Genomic DNA, 17,314 nt, shown 5'->3' with positions numbered 1-17,314 from the left:
TTCTGGTGGAAGTTGGTGTTGAACAGAATGTGGCTCTCCTGGTTCTATTTGACAAAAAAACTCCAGCTTTAGTCCAGAAAGTTTGACTGAAGCTCCGCTGAGAGAAGAGGTGTTGGACTGTTTCACCTCCTTTGCACAGAAACAGCAGCTGTGTTTAACTTAAATCTTTGCAATGTTTTTTTTAGCTGGATAAATATTAAGAAGGATTTTAAAGGTTGTTTCTTTGATTTTGTTCTTGATGCAGACCTTCTCTCCAGCCTCCAGGCCTGGTTCCAGACTGTTCCCCCGGATCTGGAGCTCCAGCAGGACGCTGCTGCAGCTCCACCTGTGGGCCCAATGTTGTTTCTGATCAATTTGTTTGAACATTTATATCCATTCCATTTATTAATATCTGATTTTCAATTTTCTGAGTTTGTGGGTTGAATTTGGATCCTTTTAATAAACGAATCCAGCCTTTTGGAATCCCTGAAGCAATAATGTTATATTCTATTTGTGAAAGTGAGATTTTGTACTTCATGATTAATCTGTTACAGCTGATTATTTCACCTCGTTCGTTCATTATTTGATTTGCCAGATAATTCCATGATCAAACCAGGTTTTGAAAAATAAAGTTTTGTTTTTGTGTGTGATGTTTTCATTGTTCCAGAGAGCAGCTGGTTGGAGATCAGCCTCCGGGAGAGCAGCGCAGGGGGATTTTCTGTTTTACAATCACATTTAAGCAGGAACTGAATTCCGCCCACCATATTAAATACATATTTTGGGATAGCATTCCACATGTTGAGCTCCTCTTATTAATCGGCATAAATAATTCATTTTAAATGCACTATTAAGTGTTTGAAAACGTAATCCTTCCATCCCCCGTCTGCTTTCTTACTGCATGAGTTCCCTTTTTACATCGTGGACCTTGTTCTTCATATGAAATCAAATAAAGTGTAGTCCAGTTGTTTCAGAACATCTGGGCTCATCTCCATCACTAACGACAGATGAACAGATCTTGATATTCCTTCTGCTTTAAGGCCTCCACACACTACAGGATGATCAGGCCGAATTTTGCCCCGATCTTCTCCTCCTGACCGAAGGCGACAAGGTCCGACTGTCGGGAGCATGGAATGAGTTCGGTCCGATCCTCCTCTGGTGTGCCGGGGGTTCAGAGAGATGTTTTCCGGTCGGAGCCTCTCGGGAGGCGTCGGAAGAGGAGATCGTAGATAATGAACATGTTTAATATTTCCGATCGCAAATCCTGTAGTGTGTGGATCAGCTCCGAGTAGAGCTGTCCACACCCTCGGAATAAAGCTCCCTGATTGGCTGAACAGCTCCGTCTCACCAAGGTGCTGCTGATTAAAAAAATCCCCTCTCAGCTGAATATATGTCTGTGAAATATATTCACTATATATGTCAGTGAAACAGAAGAGCCAGAGCTCCTAAACTCAGCTGTACAGGAAGTGAAGGTTAATCCTGTCGCTCCTGGATGAACTGTTTCCTCCATTCAGACCCAAACTCCGATCTAATATCTGCATCTCCGCCAGTCCTGCAATAATCCCAATGTTTTAATTCATCTCAATTATTAACCATCACGAAAGAATGGGGAAGAAATAATAATAATAATAAAAAAAACCTTTCCGCTGACTCCTGCCTTCAGAGAGCGGACTGTAATGAAACTGACCTGATCAAAGCTCAACGTGTTTTTATTCTGGTGTAAACTATCAAATCTGTGGACAAAAAGAATGATTTAAGATATCTGGTGATTTAAAAAAGTAGCCTTTAGTTGTCACGGTCCGCTAATAACTTTATTCTACTGCTGCACTCAGGAGCCAAAAGTAAAAGAAACACACACACACACACACACACACACACACACACACACACACACACACACACACACACACACACACACACACACACACACACACACACACACAGATGAGCTAATAAGCTGAATTATTATTAAACGTGGAGGGTAAATTATAAGAAAATGATCTGAAACTATGTTTCCCTCTTCTGTACTGAAACATTTCAGTTTTCTGACAAGGTCCCGACAGTCCGTGCTCCGGGGGGGGGGGGGGGGGGTCTGCACTGAAGGAGCGGTGCCGATGTGAATGAATGAGTTCTCCACTTATTATTGAAAGTGGAGATGAATGTTAAACACAGCAATGAAGGGAAGCAGCACAAAGTCACGTTGGACGACGCCAGATTTGGAGGAGAGAGGAGCCGAATCTCTGATGAAGAATCTGCTGGTGTGTGTTCTGCTCCAGAGCGACACACACACTAAAGACCAGGAGAGGAAGATCTGGTGAGATCTGTCCTCTGTCTTCTTGCAGTGTGTGGTGTCTGAATCGGGGAAGATTAAAAAAATCCTGCAGTGTGTGGCGGGCTTTAGCCAGCAAGGTTCTGCCATACAGGCTCAATCTCTCATGAGCCACATTCCAAATGTATTAGTTCATTGGTTCATCATTGGGTCAAAATTTACAGCACAGCGCTCAAATTGATTTGAATCAATGATCACTCCGAGGCCAGAGCTCCAGTTTGTTTTCAGTGGTAACATCACAGATCTGCTGACTCATCCGTCGTCCCGAGACATCTGAGCATTCTTCAGTACACTGCACAACCGTCCATACTTCCCTCCACCCTGCACAGATACAGCAGTGTCATCAGCTAACTGAGATCTTGAAAGAATTCCCAAATGCTGGAATACCCTCAAAATGATGCTTTTTAACATGAACATTCATGATTCGTGTTACTAATAAGAACAGAGGACTCCGGGGACAGCCCTGTCTTACTCCTCTGCTGATGTTCCATTTAATAATTTCACTGAGCCGATGAGGCCTGGCTGTGAGCCCATGACCTCCGGTCAGCACAGCAGTGGTCACATGACGCCACCTAGTGGCGCCTCCATGTCTGCAGCTGTTTTACGCTCCGAGACCAAATGATACACACTCCCTGATCTGGTTTTCCTTCTTCCACTATGAAGGATTTTCTTTTCCAGCAGTGGTCAGAAACCCTGAAACGCCTCGCAGCTTCAGCAGCTCGTCTCCTGCTTTTATCCAAGAAGTTCATCTGAAGCCCAGCCATGAGGGACAGTAGGATTTCTAGAAGAGAGTGTGTGTTCGAGAGTTTGGAGCAGGTTCAGCTGGAGACGCACGAGCACACACACACACACACACACACACACAGAGACAGCAGGAGCAGAGTTTTATTTCACACTCTATCAAACAGGAACCACGGACAGACCAGCAGCAGCGCCTCACTGGAGGCCCACGAAGCCCCACAGCTGGTCGCTGACGTCCCAGCGAGAGCGAGTCGACGTGTCGATGCTGATGGGAGTGGCCAGGTCTGCCCCATAATGCACTGGAGGAGGAAACACACAGAGGGCAGGGGTCAGGGCCGGGTTTCAGAACGCAGGCCCTCCAAAACACGCCCATGGCGGCAAGTATAACGGACGTGAAGACGTGAAGGAATCATGTCATCACCCGACCCGGACCCGGACCCGGACCCGGACGTCACAGTGGGTGTTCTGTAGTGTTCTGTCGGCTCTGCGGTCTGCAGCTGGATCTACTTCCACCGTTCAGACCCAGACGTGTGGAGTCTCCGCCACAGCAGAGATTCACCGTGGCGACCGGCAGCGCTTTACCGGCGGCGCCACGGCCAGGAAACATGGAGATGCTGAAACCTGGATCCACATGGTGAACAGGTCAGTCGGTCCACAGCAGGTCCAGGTTTGTCAGTCTATAACGGGTCCAGGTCTGTGGGTTCAGACTCGGAGCTGGTTTCTTGGTTTCTCCTTAATAATACTGACTTCACAGGAGAATCAGCCGAACAATAACATCAACTACAATACCCACAATGCCTTGTGCCAACGCCACAAATAAAGGGCTGGGCGGTCTTAGAACCCAGGACCTTCTGGCTGTGAGGATGGCAGCCTGGGACAGTTGGTGGGTTACAAAGAACCCCCTCCACCACGGCGAGAGACTTGAAGCGAGGACCAGAGCCTCCGTCCCGCCGCTGCCTGGTGGCGTCAGGATGGAGCTCCAGGGGTCCGAGGGCGTCGTACCTCCTTCCAGCAGCCCCGGGGCCGAGCCGTACTCCCACTTGATCCGGGTTATGACGTGGTACAGCTGGGCCACGTACCTGGGGCAGACCAGGGTCAGAGTTAGTCCTCATCAGGCAGTGAAACCCTGCATCCTGCAGCAGCCTCATTCTGGACTGCAGTTCTCTGCTGGAGTTCCCGAGCGTCGGGATTAGGCCTGGGCGATTATATGATCGTGATTAGTGATCGCGATTAATTTCCAGTCGATCACGGTGATCAGCTGTGAGCACATTTACTCGATCAGACATGGCAGAAATGTGCGTGACACAGCCAATCATAGTCGGCTTTTTCCTGCTCAGCTTCCGCCTGTAAGCTGTCTGAGAAGTAACCAGAGATGAGCTGAACCGAGGGCAGCGAAGCAGAGGAAGTCAGCCATGGCTCGGCGTTTTCCTCTGAAGATGAGGCTGCTGCTGACAGGACAGGCTGCTCCACCCGCTCCGCTGCTAGCACACCGCTGCTAGCTCACCGCTGCTAGCTCACCGCTGCTAGCTCACCGATCCGCCAGGAGTCTGGTCTTTTGAGTCCAGGAACTACTGGTGATCCAGTTTGACTAACGACGGTTCAGTTCTTCTCTTTCACTGAAAAAACGCTGCATCGCATCATTGAACATGTCACCACGTCTTGCCGCCAACGCTCTGTTTCTAACAACATGCAGAGAGCCTGCAGCGCTGCAGCCCTTCTTCTTCTGTGGTGTCTGTGTAAAATAGGGTTGAACATGCAAACAGCACACCTAGTGGCAGGAAGTGTAAATGCATTCGTGTGTGGCCGTGGGTTGATGGGGAGATCCCTGGAGTTGTTCCAAATGTTTCAGAAACCAGAATATTGATCTTAACACGAACATTGACTGCACGTAAACGCAGCCAGTGTCGTCTTTCCAGGCCACTGCGCCGTACGAGCAACATTCTGAGAGGAGAGAAACGATTACTTTTGTCCATATTTTTATATTATTGTAGTTTTGTACCGTTACATTTTAAGTCTAATCTGTTCAATCTAGATTTAAATTTTGTACATTTGATGCAAGCATTAATGATGGCAGCAGCATATTTAGCATCAGAACTTGAAAATAAGCACCTAAAGCACCTTCATTATCCCCACAGGGTTTCTTTAGTTTTTTAATCTTTTATAGCAACAAAAATCCTCAGGGCTGTAAACTGTCACACTTTAACTAACGATCGTTCAGTTCTTCTCTTTTACTGAAAAAACGGTGCTTTGCAAGATTTTATTATCTTGGTGCTGGATTTTTTTTTTCTATTTACTGCACTGTTAAGTGAGATTGTTCTTATACTTTTCTATGTTTATATCCTTTCATTTGCATTGCTATTAACCAAGTAGGTTTGTTAATGAAATGTTAAACTATTCTATAGTTCTAGTTTTCAGTGCAGATGCTTTAAAACTGGTTTAAAAACATTATAACATATCGGGATTATAATCGAGATTGATATGAAAAAAAATCGTGATCATTTCTTTGGCCATATCACCCAGCCCGAGTCGGGATCTTTGTGTGTTTCCATATACACACACGAGGGCTGCACACATACGATAACTGTGTTTTTGAACAACTCAAAACGTCACTTTGCTTCAGTCCATGCAGAGAAGATGTGCTTTTAGAAAAGCAGCTGGAAATTAAAGGCACTTCAAAAGATGCTAGCAGCTGCAGAACAGGGAAAGGTCAAAAGGCAGAACTGGCCTGCAACACCAGGGCCTGACCGATTCGCCGGCCGATATCAGCCCTTTTCACAATAATCAACGTCGGCCGGGTTTTTGCCGACTGAACGCCGATATATTCTTTGTTGTGGAATTTTTGGTGAATCAGAGCCGAAGATGACGAGCCAGGAGACTGACAAACTAACTTACTAACAAACTAACACTGACATTGATGACTGACTCTGAGAACCACCAGACGTTCAGTGTTTTATTGTTGTGTTCAATGTTTTTGCTGATTTTAATGGTTTTTCTTTCTTTTCTTAGTTTAGCTTGATTGGACACATCGCGGCCACTGATTGTCTTTTGCCTCCCTGGTTGATCGGCCTGGACCAGGATTGTTGTGTGGCATGAAGGTATTTGCAGCTGTCACTGTCCTATGGTGCTGATCGGTTTAAACTGTGCATCCATGACTGAGAGCTGCTTGGTGTTTTTGTGACAGTGGATCAGTTGGAAATGGTCGTTGAAACATCGGTAACTTAGGACATATAAAATAAAAATGACGATGCACTTGGAGGAACTGATCTTATTGATGTTTATGGGAAACATTAATATTGACAAGTGATGCAAATGAATGATGGTTTTACTTTGTCTGGCTTTACTGTCTCCGATAGTGAGTCAGATTATTGTTAAAATTCAAATTTATTTTGTGTCTGGTTTTGTCTAAATTGAAATTTAACAACAGGAGGGATTGATGTGGAATAATGCTTTGTTTTCAAAGTTCTCAGGAACACAGTGTGAAGGCCGCTCTGTTTTGTCTGAACTCACTTGGAAACAGCGTCTGCTGGTCTGGTGAGATCTGGCTATATGACCTGGCATGGCTGGAAGTCCTGCAGAGTCGGGCTGGATCCTCGTCGGAGCCACAGCCTTGCTCTCAATCAGCTGATTGGTGTGTGCTTCCCCTGTAATCCTCAATAAATCCTGCTTGTGCAGCGTCAACACCTGGACTCCTCATCTTTGGCTCTGATTCACCAAAAATTCCACAACATTCTTAATTTCACATACTGGTGTGAAGTACTGGATTCCTGCAGAATAATGTCTCATAATGACTACCACTACTGAGTGTGTGCAGCAACCGTCATGTCAGGTCACTCCTAGTTTTACTTTGGCAGAAACTACTCCAACGTGACAGCTGCAACAGCATCTCACTGTGTTGCTCTGCAGTAATATTAGTGTCGGACTATTTGTGACCATTATATATTCAAAATGCAACTCTGTCAAAGACAACATGTTTTTGAACTTGAAAATTCCTCTGTGTTGTAAAGTTGAACAAAAACTGAAGGACAAAATATTGTAAAACAGTAAAACATTCTGCCTGCAATTCATATTTTTGTTATTGCAAGTGGTGAGGGACCGGAACAGAAATTATTTGATTCATTAAATAATTTGTAAATTAGTCGGTTGATAAACCGGACATCGGAATTATTTTCTGTCAAATATCGGAATCAGCATCGGCCTCAGAAAAGCCGTATCGGTCGGGCCCTCCTCAACACATACTGGATGTTTTTACCGTCTCAGTCTGCGGCCGAACGCCACCCCTGCAGCACTCTGTTCACCCTGCTGGTCTGTCTGGAGTGACCCGGTTTCCCAGGCTCATCCCAGGAGCCTCACTGCTGGAGCTCAGAGTACTGTGAAGAGTGACCCCCAGACTGCACATCTTCCGTGTCCGCCGCGCTCCGTACTCTCAGAACCCACAGCTCCGGATCGCTACGCTGCGCCTCTGTTCCGCCGGCCGGAGAAGCAGAGCAGCGAGGAGCGAGGAGCGAGGAGCAGATTCAGGCCTTTCAGAATAAAACGCATCCATGGTCCTGAGTATGTATTTTGTAGAAAACACGAATGCAGCCGTGTAAACATTCAGAAACGTGGGACTATAGCTGGATTACAGGAAAAACAGAAGCTTGTCAACTTGAAAGTGTGTTTTAGTTTTTGTTTGCCCGCTTTTAAAAGTGTACATTTTAATCAGTATGGGATGTCTATTCATGATATATCTGAAAATTAATATGAGGACAAAAAAAATGTCTTTAAACAGTTTAAAGTTTTTAATAAAGACAAAATGATTTTATTTTGCATAAAGCCGGAGGCTGTTGGAGTTCTCTTTCCTGTCTGGTGCATCTGAACTGTGGACATTTGTGTGTCTGGAGACCTGGACGGACCGGACCGGACAGAGGAACAGACCTGGGCTCTATTTGGACTGACGGAGCCGAACGTGGCGCAGCGGAGTGTTATGGCTGCTGCTGTGTTTGTAGTGTGTGTGTGGTGTGTGTGCGTGTGTGTGTGTGTGTGTGTGTGTGTGTGTGTGTGTGTGTGTGTGTGTGTGTGTGTGTGTGGGATGGTTTCTCCCTCTGCTTCTCCTTCAGGATGTCCATGGAGGGGATAACTGAAGTACTGACTGGGGCACCAGACCATCTGGGAGAGCAGGCCACCCTCCAATCACGGGCGGCCTTGGGAGGAGCCTCCTCTTCAAAAGCCTGGCGGGAGGATCACTCCGGAGCGGGCGGATCCCTCCGGAGCGGGCGGATCACTCCGGAGCGGGAGGATCACTCCGGAGCGGGAGGATCACTCCGGAGCGGGAGGATCACTCCGGAGCGGGAGGATCACTCCGGAGCGGGAGGATCACTCCGGAGCGGGCGGATCACTCCGGAGCGGGAGGATCACTCCGGCCTGTCGCTCCTCACTCGTCTGGCTTGATTGTCGTGTTGATCTGTGTGTTTGCTCTGCGTATTGGCTTCGTAGGAAGAAGCCTGTGGTTTTGTGTTTAGTTATTAGTTAGGATCACCTTTTGGAGTAGTTTGGTTTTTCCCATCATGTGTTGAGGTTGACTTTTGGTGTCCCTTAGTTTCTGAAACCCTTTTTATTTATTAAACATCTCTTTTGCCTTTAACATCTGGGTTCTGTGTTACTTCCTTCCTCCTTTAAGAGCTGTGGACGTAACACGGAGGATGTGGAATCAGCTACAGTCATTAAAATAGCAACGTATTTGCTGCGGGGGCCGGACCGGACCGGACCGGACCGGACCGGACACGGAGGATGTGGAATTTGGGGGTGACAGTACTGGACTGAGATGCTCACACTGAAGAGGGGATGACCTCGGTGGTGTCCTCGTCCACCTCGCTCTGAAGGGCCGCCAGCTCCGCCTCAGTGCTCCTCAGATGGTCCAGCTCTCGCTGCAGGAGCCTGGAGGAGCGCTAAGGAAGCTGGGAGACGAAGGCCGGCAGCCGCAGGGTCCCGAGGCCCAGGAGGCTCAGGAGGTAAAGGATACTGCAGCTCCGAGTCGGCGGTCTGGCTCCTGGCCCGGCTCTGCCTCAGCTGCTCCTCCAGGCTCTGCAGCTCCTCCTCCCTGGCGTTGCTCCTCTGCTCAGAGTCCAGCAGCATCTGGCTCATGTTCTCCTCCACCCGAGCCACATCTGAAGAGACGAGGCACAGAGACACCAGGACATCAGCGTGGCTCAGCAGAACGTCGTCTCTGCTGCTGGACATGGACAGGATCCGGGTTTTGACACAGCTCCAACTGGAGCCACCAGAAAAGACCGAATTCAGATAAAAGTCCACGGCTGTCCAGGAGCGAGACGGAACCGTGTTGGAAAAAGCAGCGACGCCGAGTCAAACCCAGAGACGCCGTTCCTTCATCAGATCTGTGCGTTAATCAAGCACTGGCTCTCAAAGGTGTGCAGAACGTGTTCAAAACCCATCAGGTGCTGCTTCAATGGATTCTCGGCCAGAGCGCCAGACTGTTCAGCGGCTGCAACACTGAGATGTGGAAACACAGCAGGCGGCGGGACGCACGAGACAGAAGCTCACCGTTCAGGATCTGAGTCACCGTCTTCACGCTCTCCGCCTGGCAGTCGCCGAGCGCCTGCTGCTCCTTCCTCACCCTCTTCAGCCGCTCTGGCTGGCTGTTGTTGATGAAGGCCACCAGAGCCTCCGCCGTCTCCTCCAGGTCCTGGAAGTCATGCCTCTGAGCCATGGCGAGGAGCTGGAGAGCAAAACACAACCACGCAGCGTGCAGCTCCATCAGCCCAGAACATCCACCCGGGGGCAGAAGTGAGGGATTTCTGACGCGACAGCGCATTTAGCAAGGCAGCGTTTTGAAGTGTTCTTTAAATCAGTTCACACACTGGAAAAGCTGGAGTTCTGACTGCCACAACACACACAACACGAACTAACGCCTCCATTTTAGTCAAGGAGAAACTGGTTTCCTCAGTAAAACCTGCTCTTCATTACCACACCGGACGTTTCCCTACTTTTTGTATGAAAAACACGACTGACAGGTAGAGCCGTGGTTTCTTCATACTGCTTAACAGGACCGTTACTTGTAACTGTATTTTAGATAAATAAGTGTTAAACGGAGGAGGCTGAAGCTCTTCCCATTCAGCATTTCAGGAAAGAAGCTTTTCACGAGTGGAGCGGCTGTTTCTCTCTCTGCACTGCGAATCAGCCGCTTTAACGTTGTAACGAGGAGAAAACGTTTCCAGGTAACCAACACTGAACATCGACAACCTTTCCTATATTTGTGGGAATTAAAAAAAGAGAATATTTACCAGTAATCTACAAGACCACAACACCGGAGGAGGTCCAGACGGAAAACCAGGGCCAGGCAGCGTTTACACAGCGCGAGCTTCAACTCTGTTCGTATCGAAACGGACTTTATGGCGTTAAAGACACGGCGGCGGCAGCAGCGAGGGGCTGGCCGAGCAGTCCGCTGCGCTGCCTCTGGAAACCGCCCGGGCTGCAGCGGGAAACCGGCGTTACTCCAGCTGAACACACGGAACGTCCTACCTGCTCTCCCGCTTCAAACCGAGCGCGGCGCGCCTTCAGCACTTCTTCTGTGGCGAAGTCTGCTCCAGCCTGCAGCGCCCCCTGCGGCCCGGGAGGGAGTCAACCTGCAGCCAGCCTGCAGCGCCCCCTGCGGCCCGGGAGGGAGTCAACCTGCAGCCAGCCTGCAGCGCCCCCTGCGGCCCGGGAGGGAGTCAACCTGCAGCCAGCCTGCAGCGCCCCCTGCGGCCCGGGAGGGAGTCAACCTGCAGCCAGCCTGCAGCGCCCCCTGCGGCCCGGGAGGGAGTCAACCTGCAGCCAGCCTGCAGCGCCCCCTGCGGCCCGGGAGGGAGTCAACCTGCAGCCAGCCTGCAGCGCCCCCTGCGGCCCGGGAGGGAGTCAACCGTTGATTCTTTGATGACTCAAATGAAACTTCAAAACATTTTTTTTTTCTGTCCTCTTTCAAAAAAAGTTTTGGGTTGATGTTAAAGATTGGATTAAGAGTTAAGAGTTTGGACCTCTGTGATATTTTATATTACAAAATGCAGTGCATTTCACACTAAGGCCTTCAGAACAGATCCGCCTGAACCAATCCACCTCTCAATAACAATTTTGTCTATAAAAAAAATCTTATATGCAGATGTGCATTTAAAGAGTTGTTGCACAGCAGATAGATACTTGTGCAGCCAGAATAAATGCCTTTGCTGAAGTGCACAAGTCTCCTACTACATCTGTGCACATACAATGAGCATCAACTTAATAAAACAGCAATATTATTTAGGAAAAGAGGAACATTTTACTCACCAAAATCCCGATTATTTGAAAACAAAATCCATCCTCATTTCCTTCCTCAAAAAGAGTTCAACTGCTCTGTCATATAGATTATCCGTGCGTTTCAGTTCCATAAAGCCAGGACTGAAAGTCCAGCTGCCCTGTGGTATTTCTGGCTTAAGTTTTATTTCTGGGGGACATCCAAGATGGCGGAGTGAGAGGCTGCAAATTAGCAGGCAGCAGCAGGAAAACGAAAATTTTCGTCCAAATCATTGAATTTCAAGAAACAGTGGACTTTGAAGAGATTACAAGGTGAGCAAATCGGTGTCAAGAATAGGGTGGAGACAAAATCTTGAGAAATGACGAGCATAGCACCGTCAGAAGAGAATGCTAAGCCCCAGCTACAAGCTAGCCTCACCGACCATGACTATAGCGTGGCTGGGTTAGGTGAAGCATGCTTCGATGACTTAATTGAGCAAGAAGGAATGGAAATGCTTTCAACAAAGCCTCAGAATGTTCACACTCCGATACAAAGTCCTAATCCAAAGAAACTGAAAAAGAGAGAAGAACAAAAAGAAGTCAGCATGGGAAGTCTTTATGAAGCGATATGCGCTCTGTCACAAAGATTTGAAGAAAGACTGGATGTGCTCGAGCAAAAGCTGGAAAACTTTGAGCTGCGAATCCAAACTAATGAAAAAGCGGTGAAGAAGAATGAAGAAGAAACAAACCAACTCAAAGCCAAAGTTGAAAAGCTGGCAAAAGAGAACAGGGAAATGACAGAAAGATGCCGTGAGATGGAGAGATACAAAAGAAGATGGAATCTCAAGCTGATCGGGCTCCCAGAGGAGGAAAATGAAAATACAAGAGAAAAGGTGATCGGCATTTTAACAAAAGTTATTCCTGTGTCAGTGGATAAACTTCGAGACCAAGTCGACACTGTCCACCGTTTGGGGAAGAAAGATGATCCGGCTTACAACATGAGACCACGACCCATCATCATCCAGTTCGGGATGCGGACCATGAAGGACGAGATATGGAAGAGGACGAAGGATGCCAGAGTCTGCAAAGAACTAAACATTCATTTCAGGTTGGACTGGTCCAAAGAGGATCGAGAGGCACGGGCCAAGCTGTTTCCTCTGGTGGCAGAAGCTCGGCGAAACCAGAAGAAAGCCTTCCTGAAAGAGGGGTATGCTATCATTGACGGGAAAAGAGTAGAGGCACCTGTTACAGGCTAAAAAAAAAAAAAAAAAAAAAAAAAACCTAATTTGAGCTCACTGCTTTTGTTGAAGGTTATTGAAGATCACTGTGAAGAATGTAGATTAAGATAAAGGACAAATAATTACTCCTGCCTAAAAATGTACCTTAGGTTCATCTAAGCGTTTTTGTTGTTTTCTTCTGCATAACTATGTCGATTGAATTGTGTTCTTTGAATGTTCGAGGTTTAAAAAATAATGTTAAGCGCAAGGCCATGTTTTTATTTTGTAAGGAAGTTAAAGCAAATTTCATTTTACTACAAGAAACTCATTCTGTTAAAGACGATGAAAAATTCTGGAAGCAACAATGGGGAGATAATATTTTGTTTTCACATGGAACTTCTCACTCAGCGGGAGTGATGATTTTATTTTACAGGTTTGCAGGTAAAATCATTGACTACAAAAGTGATGGAAATGGTCATTGGATAATGGTGATCTTTGAGATATTTGATTTTAAATTCATTGTAATCAACATATATGGGTACAACAACAGATCTCTCAACAGAAGTATGATGTCCAAGCTATCTCGAGATATTAGCGAATGGAGTGAGCTATATAGAACTAGTAACATCATAACAGGAGGAGACTTTAATATAGCTCCTAATTCTTGGATGGACAGGAAACCTCCCAAAGGATTACAACCTAACATTGATGATACCTTCAGCTCTTTTTGTCTAGCAAATCACTTGGTGGATTATTGGAGGGAGACAAACCCCAATTCAAAGACATATACATGGATGAGTCCTGCTGATACAAACCTATGTTCAAGACTAGATTATTGGCTTTTGTCTCAAAATGTGGTCAGTATGACATCGAAATGTGATATCCAAATATCTCCTCTAACAGATCATTGTCTTATTAATTTGTCTCTGACAATAATTAAACAAAAACCGAAGTCAAGTAATGTTTGGAAGTTTAATAACTCTCTACTGTTAAACCAAGAATTCTGTATCCGGGTAAAAACACTTTGCACCGAAGTGAACCAATTAGATTCATCAAACATAAGTAAATGGGAATGGTTTAAATTTAGAGTGAAACAAATAGCTATTGAAATGGGGAAAAAAATATCAAAGAGATGTAAACTAAAACAAAAGGAACTGGTCAATAAAATCAGTTCATTATGTAGTATGTCCAACAGAACAGCTGAACAAAATGAGGAACTTCTTCTACTCCAAAACCAATTAGATGATTTGTTTTTGCAAAAGGCAAAAGGTGCTTTTGTAAGATCTAAAGCAAAGTGGATTGAACAAGGGGAAAAAAATTCATCATATTTTTATAGTCTCGAAAAAAGAAGACAGGCCAAAAAATGCATTACCAAACTAAACAAAAATGGAATTACAATCCAAGATTCAAATGAAATTACAGAAGAAGTCAGTCAGTTCTATTGCAATTTATACAAGAAAAAATTTAAGGAGGACAAATGCAAAGAATTCATGAATTTAATAAAAAATAATGTAACTAAAAAAATAACGGAAGAGGATAAATTAATTTTGGAAGAGGAATTAACGCTAGCAGAGTTAGAAGGGGCTTTAAAGCAAATGAAAATTGGTAAATCACCTGGTATTGATGGCCTATCCATAGACTTCTACAGAGCTTTTTGGCAAGAGATAAAACAATTACTATTTAATGCATATCTGGATTGTATAAACAGTGGTCAATTGTCCTCAACAATGAAAACTGGTTTGATAACCTTGCTGCCAAAGTCCAATAAGGATCCAATGGAGCTTAACAATTGGAGACCAATTACACTTCTTTGTAACGATTATAAACTTCTAGCTTTAGTATTTGCAAATAGGATCAAGGGTATCTTGAATAAAATGATAGATGAATTCCAGTCAGCGTTCATTAAAGGCAGACACATTCACAACAATGTCAGATTAGTCATGGACATGCTGGACTATCAGACACTTATAGACTCAGACAGCATTATTTTATTTGTTGATTTTTTCAAAGCCTTTGATTCTATTGAACATGATTTTCTTATTCAATCTCTGCAATTATTCGGCTTTGGCAATAAGTTTTGCAAGATAATCAGGATGTTTTATGACCAGATTTACAGTTATGTAACACTACATTCAGGCATTACAAAAAGAATTGAAATATCCTGTGGAATAAGACAAGGATGCCCGATTTCACCAAAACTATTCATTCTTTGCACTCAACTATTGGCTTATCTAGTAACAAGTAATGAAGCTCTAGAGGGAATAAAAATTTGCGGCAAAGAATACAGAATAAGTCAATTTGCTGATGATACAGTGTTGTTTCTAAAGGATAAATCAATTCTTGAAAAAGCATTGAATGTAATTTCTCTTTTTTCTCAGGCATCGGGACTTTACCTTAACCTGAAAAAATGTGAAATATTACCTCTGTATGACTGCTGTGACACAGTACTAGAGATGATTCCTGTAAAAAATGAAGTCAAATACCTGGGTTTCTGTATTTCAAAAGAAATGGGAATAAGACAGTCAAAAAATGTTAGTGGAAGAATTGAAGATATAACAAAAAGTTTTAATCATTGGTTAACAAGAGACTTGACAATTTTTGGAAGAAATTTACTGTCAAAGTCGGAAGGAATATCCAAAATGATCTACCCCAGTTATTCTCTTTATATTAGTCCACAAAATATCAGGAAAACAAACAGTATTATATATCAGTTCATTTGGCGTAATAAAACTCACTACATCAAGAAATCACAACTTGTGAAGGACTATAATAAAGGAGGTCTAAAAACAATTGATTTTGAAACCATGGTTGGAGTTTTCAGATTAAACTGGATAAAAGGGTATTTAGCTAATCCAAATTCAATTTGGTATCACATTCCAAAATCTATTTTCAATCAAGTGGGAGGTTTAGAATTTCTTCTTAAGTGTGATTACATGGAATCAAAACTACCAATTAAACTTGCAGAATACCACAAACAAGTTCTCCATTACTGGAAGATGATATTTGCTCATAATTTTACCCCTCATGGCGCCACCTTGTGGAATAATAGAGCCATTACAGTAAAAGGGAAAATGTTGTTTTTGAAAAGTTGGTATGAAAAGGGGGTTGTTTTTGTCACAGATCTGTTGGATGACCAGGGTAATTTTCGGAGTCACAATGAAGCAAAAGAAAAATTTAACATAGAAAGCCCATTAAAAGAGTACAACAGAATATGCAAAGCGATACCCACAGCTTTATTGAACTTAATTAAAAACTATTTACAATACAATAAAAAACAAATAACCTTGCCAAAATTAAAATTGGATGAGATCAATTTAAGTGACAAAAAATGTAACAACAAAATGGTCAATAAGATCCTTAAGGGCATAATATTTCACGATTTAAGTCAAAATATTAAGCTTAAAAACTACCATGAAAAGATATCAAATAAATATATTAAATTCATGAAGTGGCCAATACCTGCAAAAATTAAAGAAATGCAATTTAAAATAATGAATGGCTACTATCCAGCAGCAGATACGCTCAAAAAAAGATTTAACTTCGAGGTGGAGCCATGCTGTTTTTGTACTAATGAAAATGAAACAATTGAGCATTTGTTCTTCTCATGCAAATTAATAAAAGAATTTTGGAAAGATGTAACAAATTGGCTGAAATCAAAAATAGAAATTATTACTCAATTTGAATGTGTCGAAATACTGTTTGGCGTTTACAACTTACCTAAAGAAATTTTTAGAATATGCAACCTGGTAATTATTATGGGCAAATATCATATACACAAAAATAAATGGCAGAACAATAATCCTTCTCTAATGGTCTTTAAAATCGAAATGAAAGATTATACAAATTCTTTGTCATTGCTTAAAGACACTGATGAGAATTGCAATGTCTTGTATGAAGATATCTCCAAGTATCTGTTGTTATAATTCTAAATTTTAATGCTTCCTCTTATGTTGTTAATTTAACCTTGAAGATCGCTTGTACTTTTGTGGACAAGGCTTGTGTGAAAGGCTTTAACAGACTGGATATAGCTTGCAGTGTTTTGTTTTGTTTTTTTTTTTTTTTTTTTTTTTTTATATATATATGGTCTGTTTCATTGTTTGTTCTGTTCTCCCATCGAGAGTTGATGTAAATTTTTTCTGTATGATAAAAAAAAAAAAAAATGTCAGAGAAATTAGCATGAGACATTAACTGAACGGAATTTGTAATGTTGTCTTGTTGACGATTGGTTGTCACAAATAAAGTTTTGAAGGAAAAAAAAAAAAAAAAAAAAAAAAAAAAAAAAAAAAGTTTTATTTCTCTTCAGGTCTTCTTCTTCTTCTTTGGAATAATTGCGGTAGGTGACCAACAACTTAGGTGCATATCGCCCCCTACTGTATCTCTTGGTGAATGTAAATCAGAAGGCCTGGATCTGCTGTAGCTAGTGTAGCTAGCTAGAAGGCGCTGAGTCGCCAACTTGAAATCTGATTGGTTGAAGCAACTGTCTGTTTGACGCTTCACTTTACTTTACTGGCCTATCAGAACGGACAGTGAAGGCCTCGGGCAGATTTCTTTTTACCCTAGCAACAGATGATGCCTGAAATCTGATTTGTTAAATGATTTAATATGAAAAAAACATGTCTGGAAGCAGCGCGACCACGGGAAAACTATGAAAGGAACTGGAACATACCGTTTGGAATCATTTATTAATTATTTATGGACAAAATATAATTTACATCAGTCTGTAATTCAGATACTTTTTAGGCCAGCAGGGAAGGCTTTGCAGGCCCTGACGGCCCACCACTGACAAAACGTATCCAGACAAACCTTTATC

At 43.8% G+C, this 17,314-nt stretch overlaps 1 protein-coding gene across 2 annotated transcripts; it reads right to left on the bottom strand.

Moving 5' to 3' along the window:
- Positions 1 to 3,172: 3,172 nt before the first annotated feature.
- Positions 3,173 to 10,693, bottom strand: spc24 (SPC24 component of NDC80 kinetochore complex). Of its 2 annotated transcripts, none has more exons than XM_030089886.1 (6): positions 10,562 to 10,693; positions 9,584 to 9,758; positions 9,045 to 9,189; positions 8,855 to 8,959; positions 4,049 to 4,125; positions 3,173 to 3,345 (listed from the first exon to the last, which is right to left on the bottom strand). In XM_030089886.1, the coding sequence occupies exons 2-6, from the start codon at positions 9,747 to 9,749 to the stop codon at positions 3,242 to 3,244; spliced, it is 597 nt and encodes a 198-aa protein (XP_029945746.1). In that variant the 5' UTR covers positions 9,750 to 9,758; positions 10,562 to 10,693; the 3' UTR covers positions 3,173 to 3,241. The 2 variants fall into 2 exon arrangements, with proteins under 2 accessions (XP_029945746.1, XP_029945745.1); XM_030089885.1 differs by having other exon boundaries at positions 10,324 to 10,596.
- Between the last annotated feature and the right edge of the window lie 6,621 nt (positions 10,694 to 17,314).

Source organism: Salarias fasciatus, chromosome 4, assembly GCF_902148845.1.
Source record: "Salarias fasciatus chromosome 4, fSalaFa1.1, whole genome shotgun sequence".
Lineage (NCBI taxonomy): Eukaryota > Metazoa > Chordata > Actinopteri > Blenniiformes > Blenniidae > Salarias > Salarias fasciatus.
Note: the sequence above shows the minus strand (reverse complement) of the source record. Positions and strands in the feature narration are given on the sequence as shown.

Bases quoted from the DNA above. Each gene is read 5' to 3' on its own strand.
- spc24 (XM_030089886.1), bottom strand. From the start codon at position 9,749: ATGGCTCAGAGGCATGACTTCCAGGACCTGGAGGAGACGGCGGAGGCT. The intron at 8,960-9,044 runs GTATCCTTTACC...GCGCTCCTCCAG, and splicing joins ACCGCCGACTCGGAGCTGCA to GCTCCTGCAGCGAGAGCTGG. The intron at 4,126-8,854 runs GTGAGCATCTCA...GGTCTGCCCCAG, and splicing joins GAGGTCATCCCCTCTTCAGT to GTACGTGGCCCAGCTGTACC.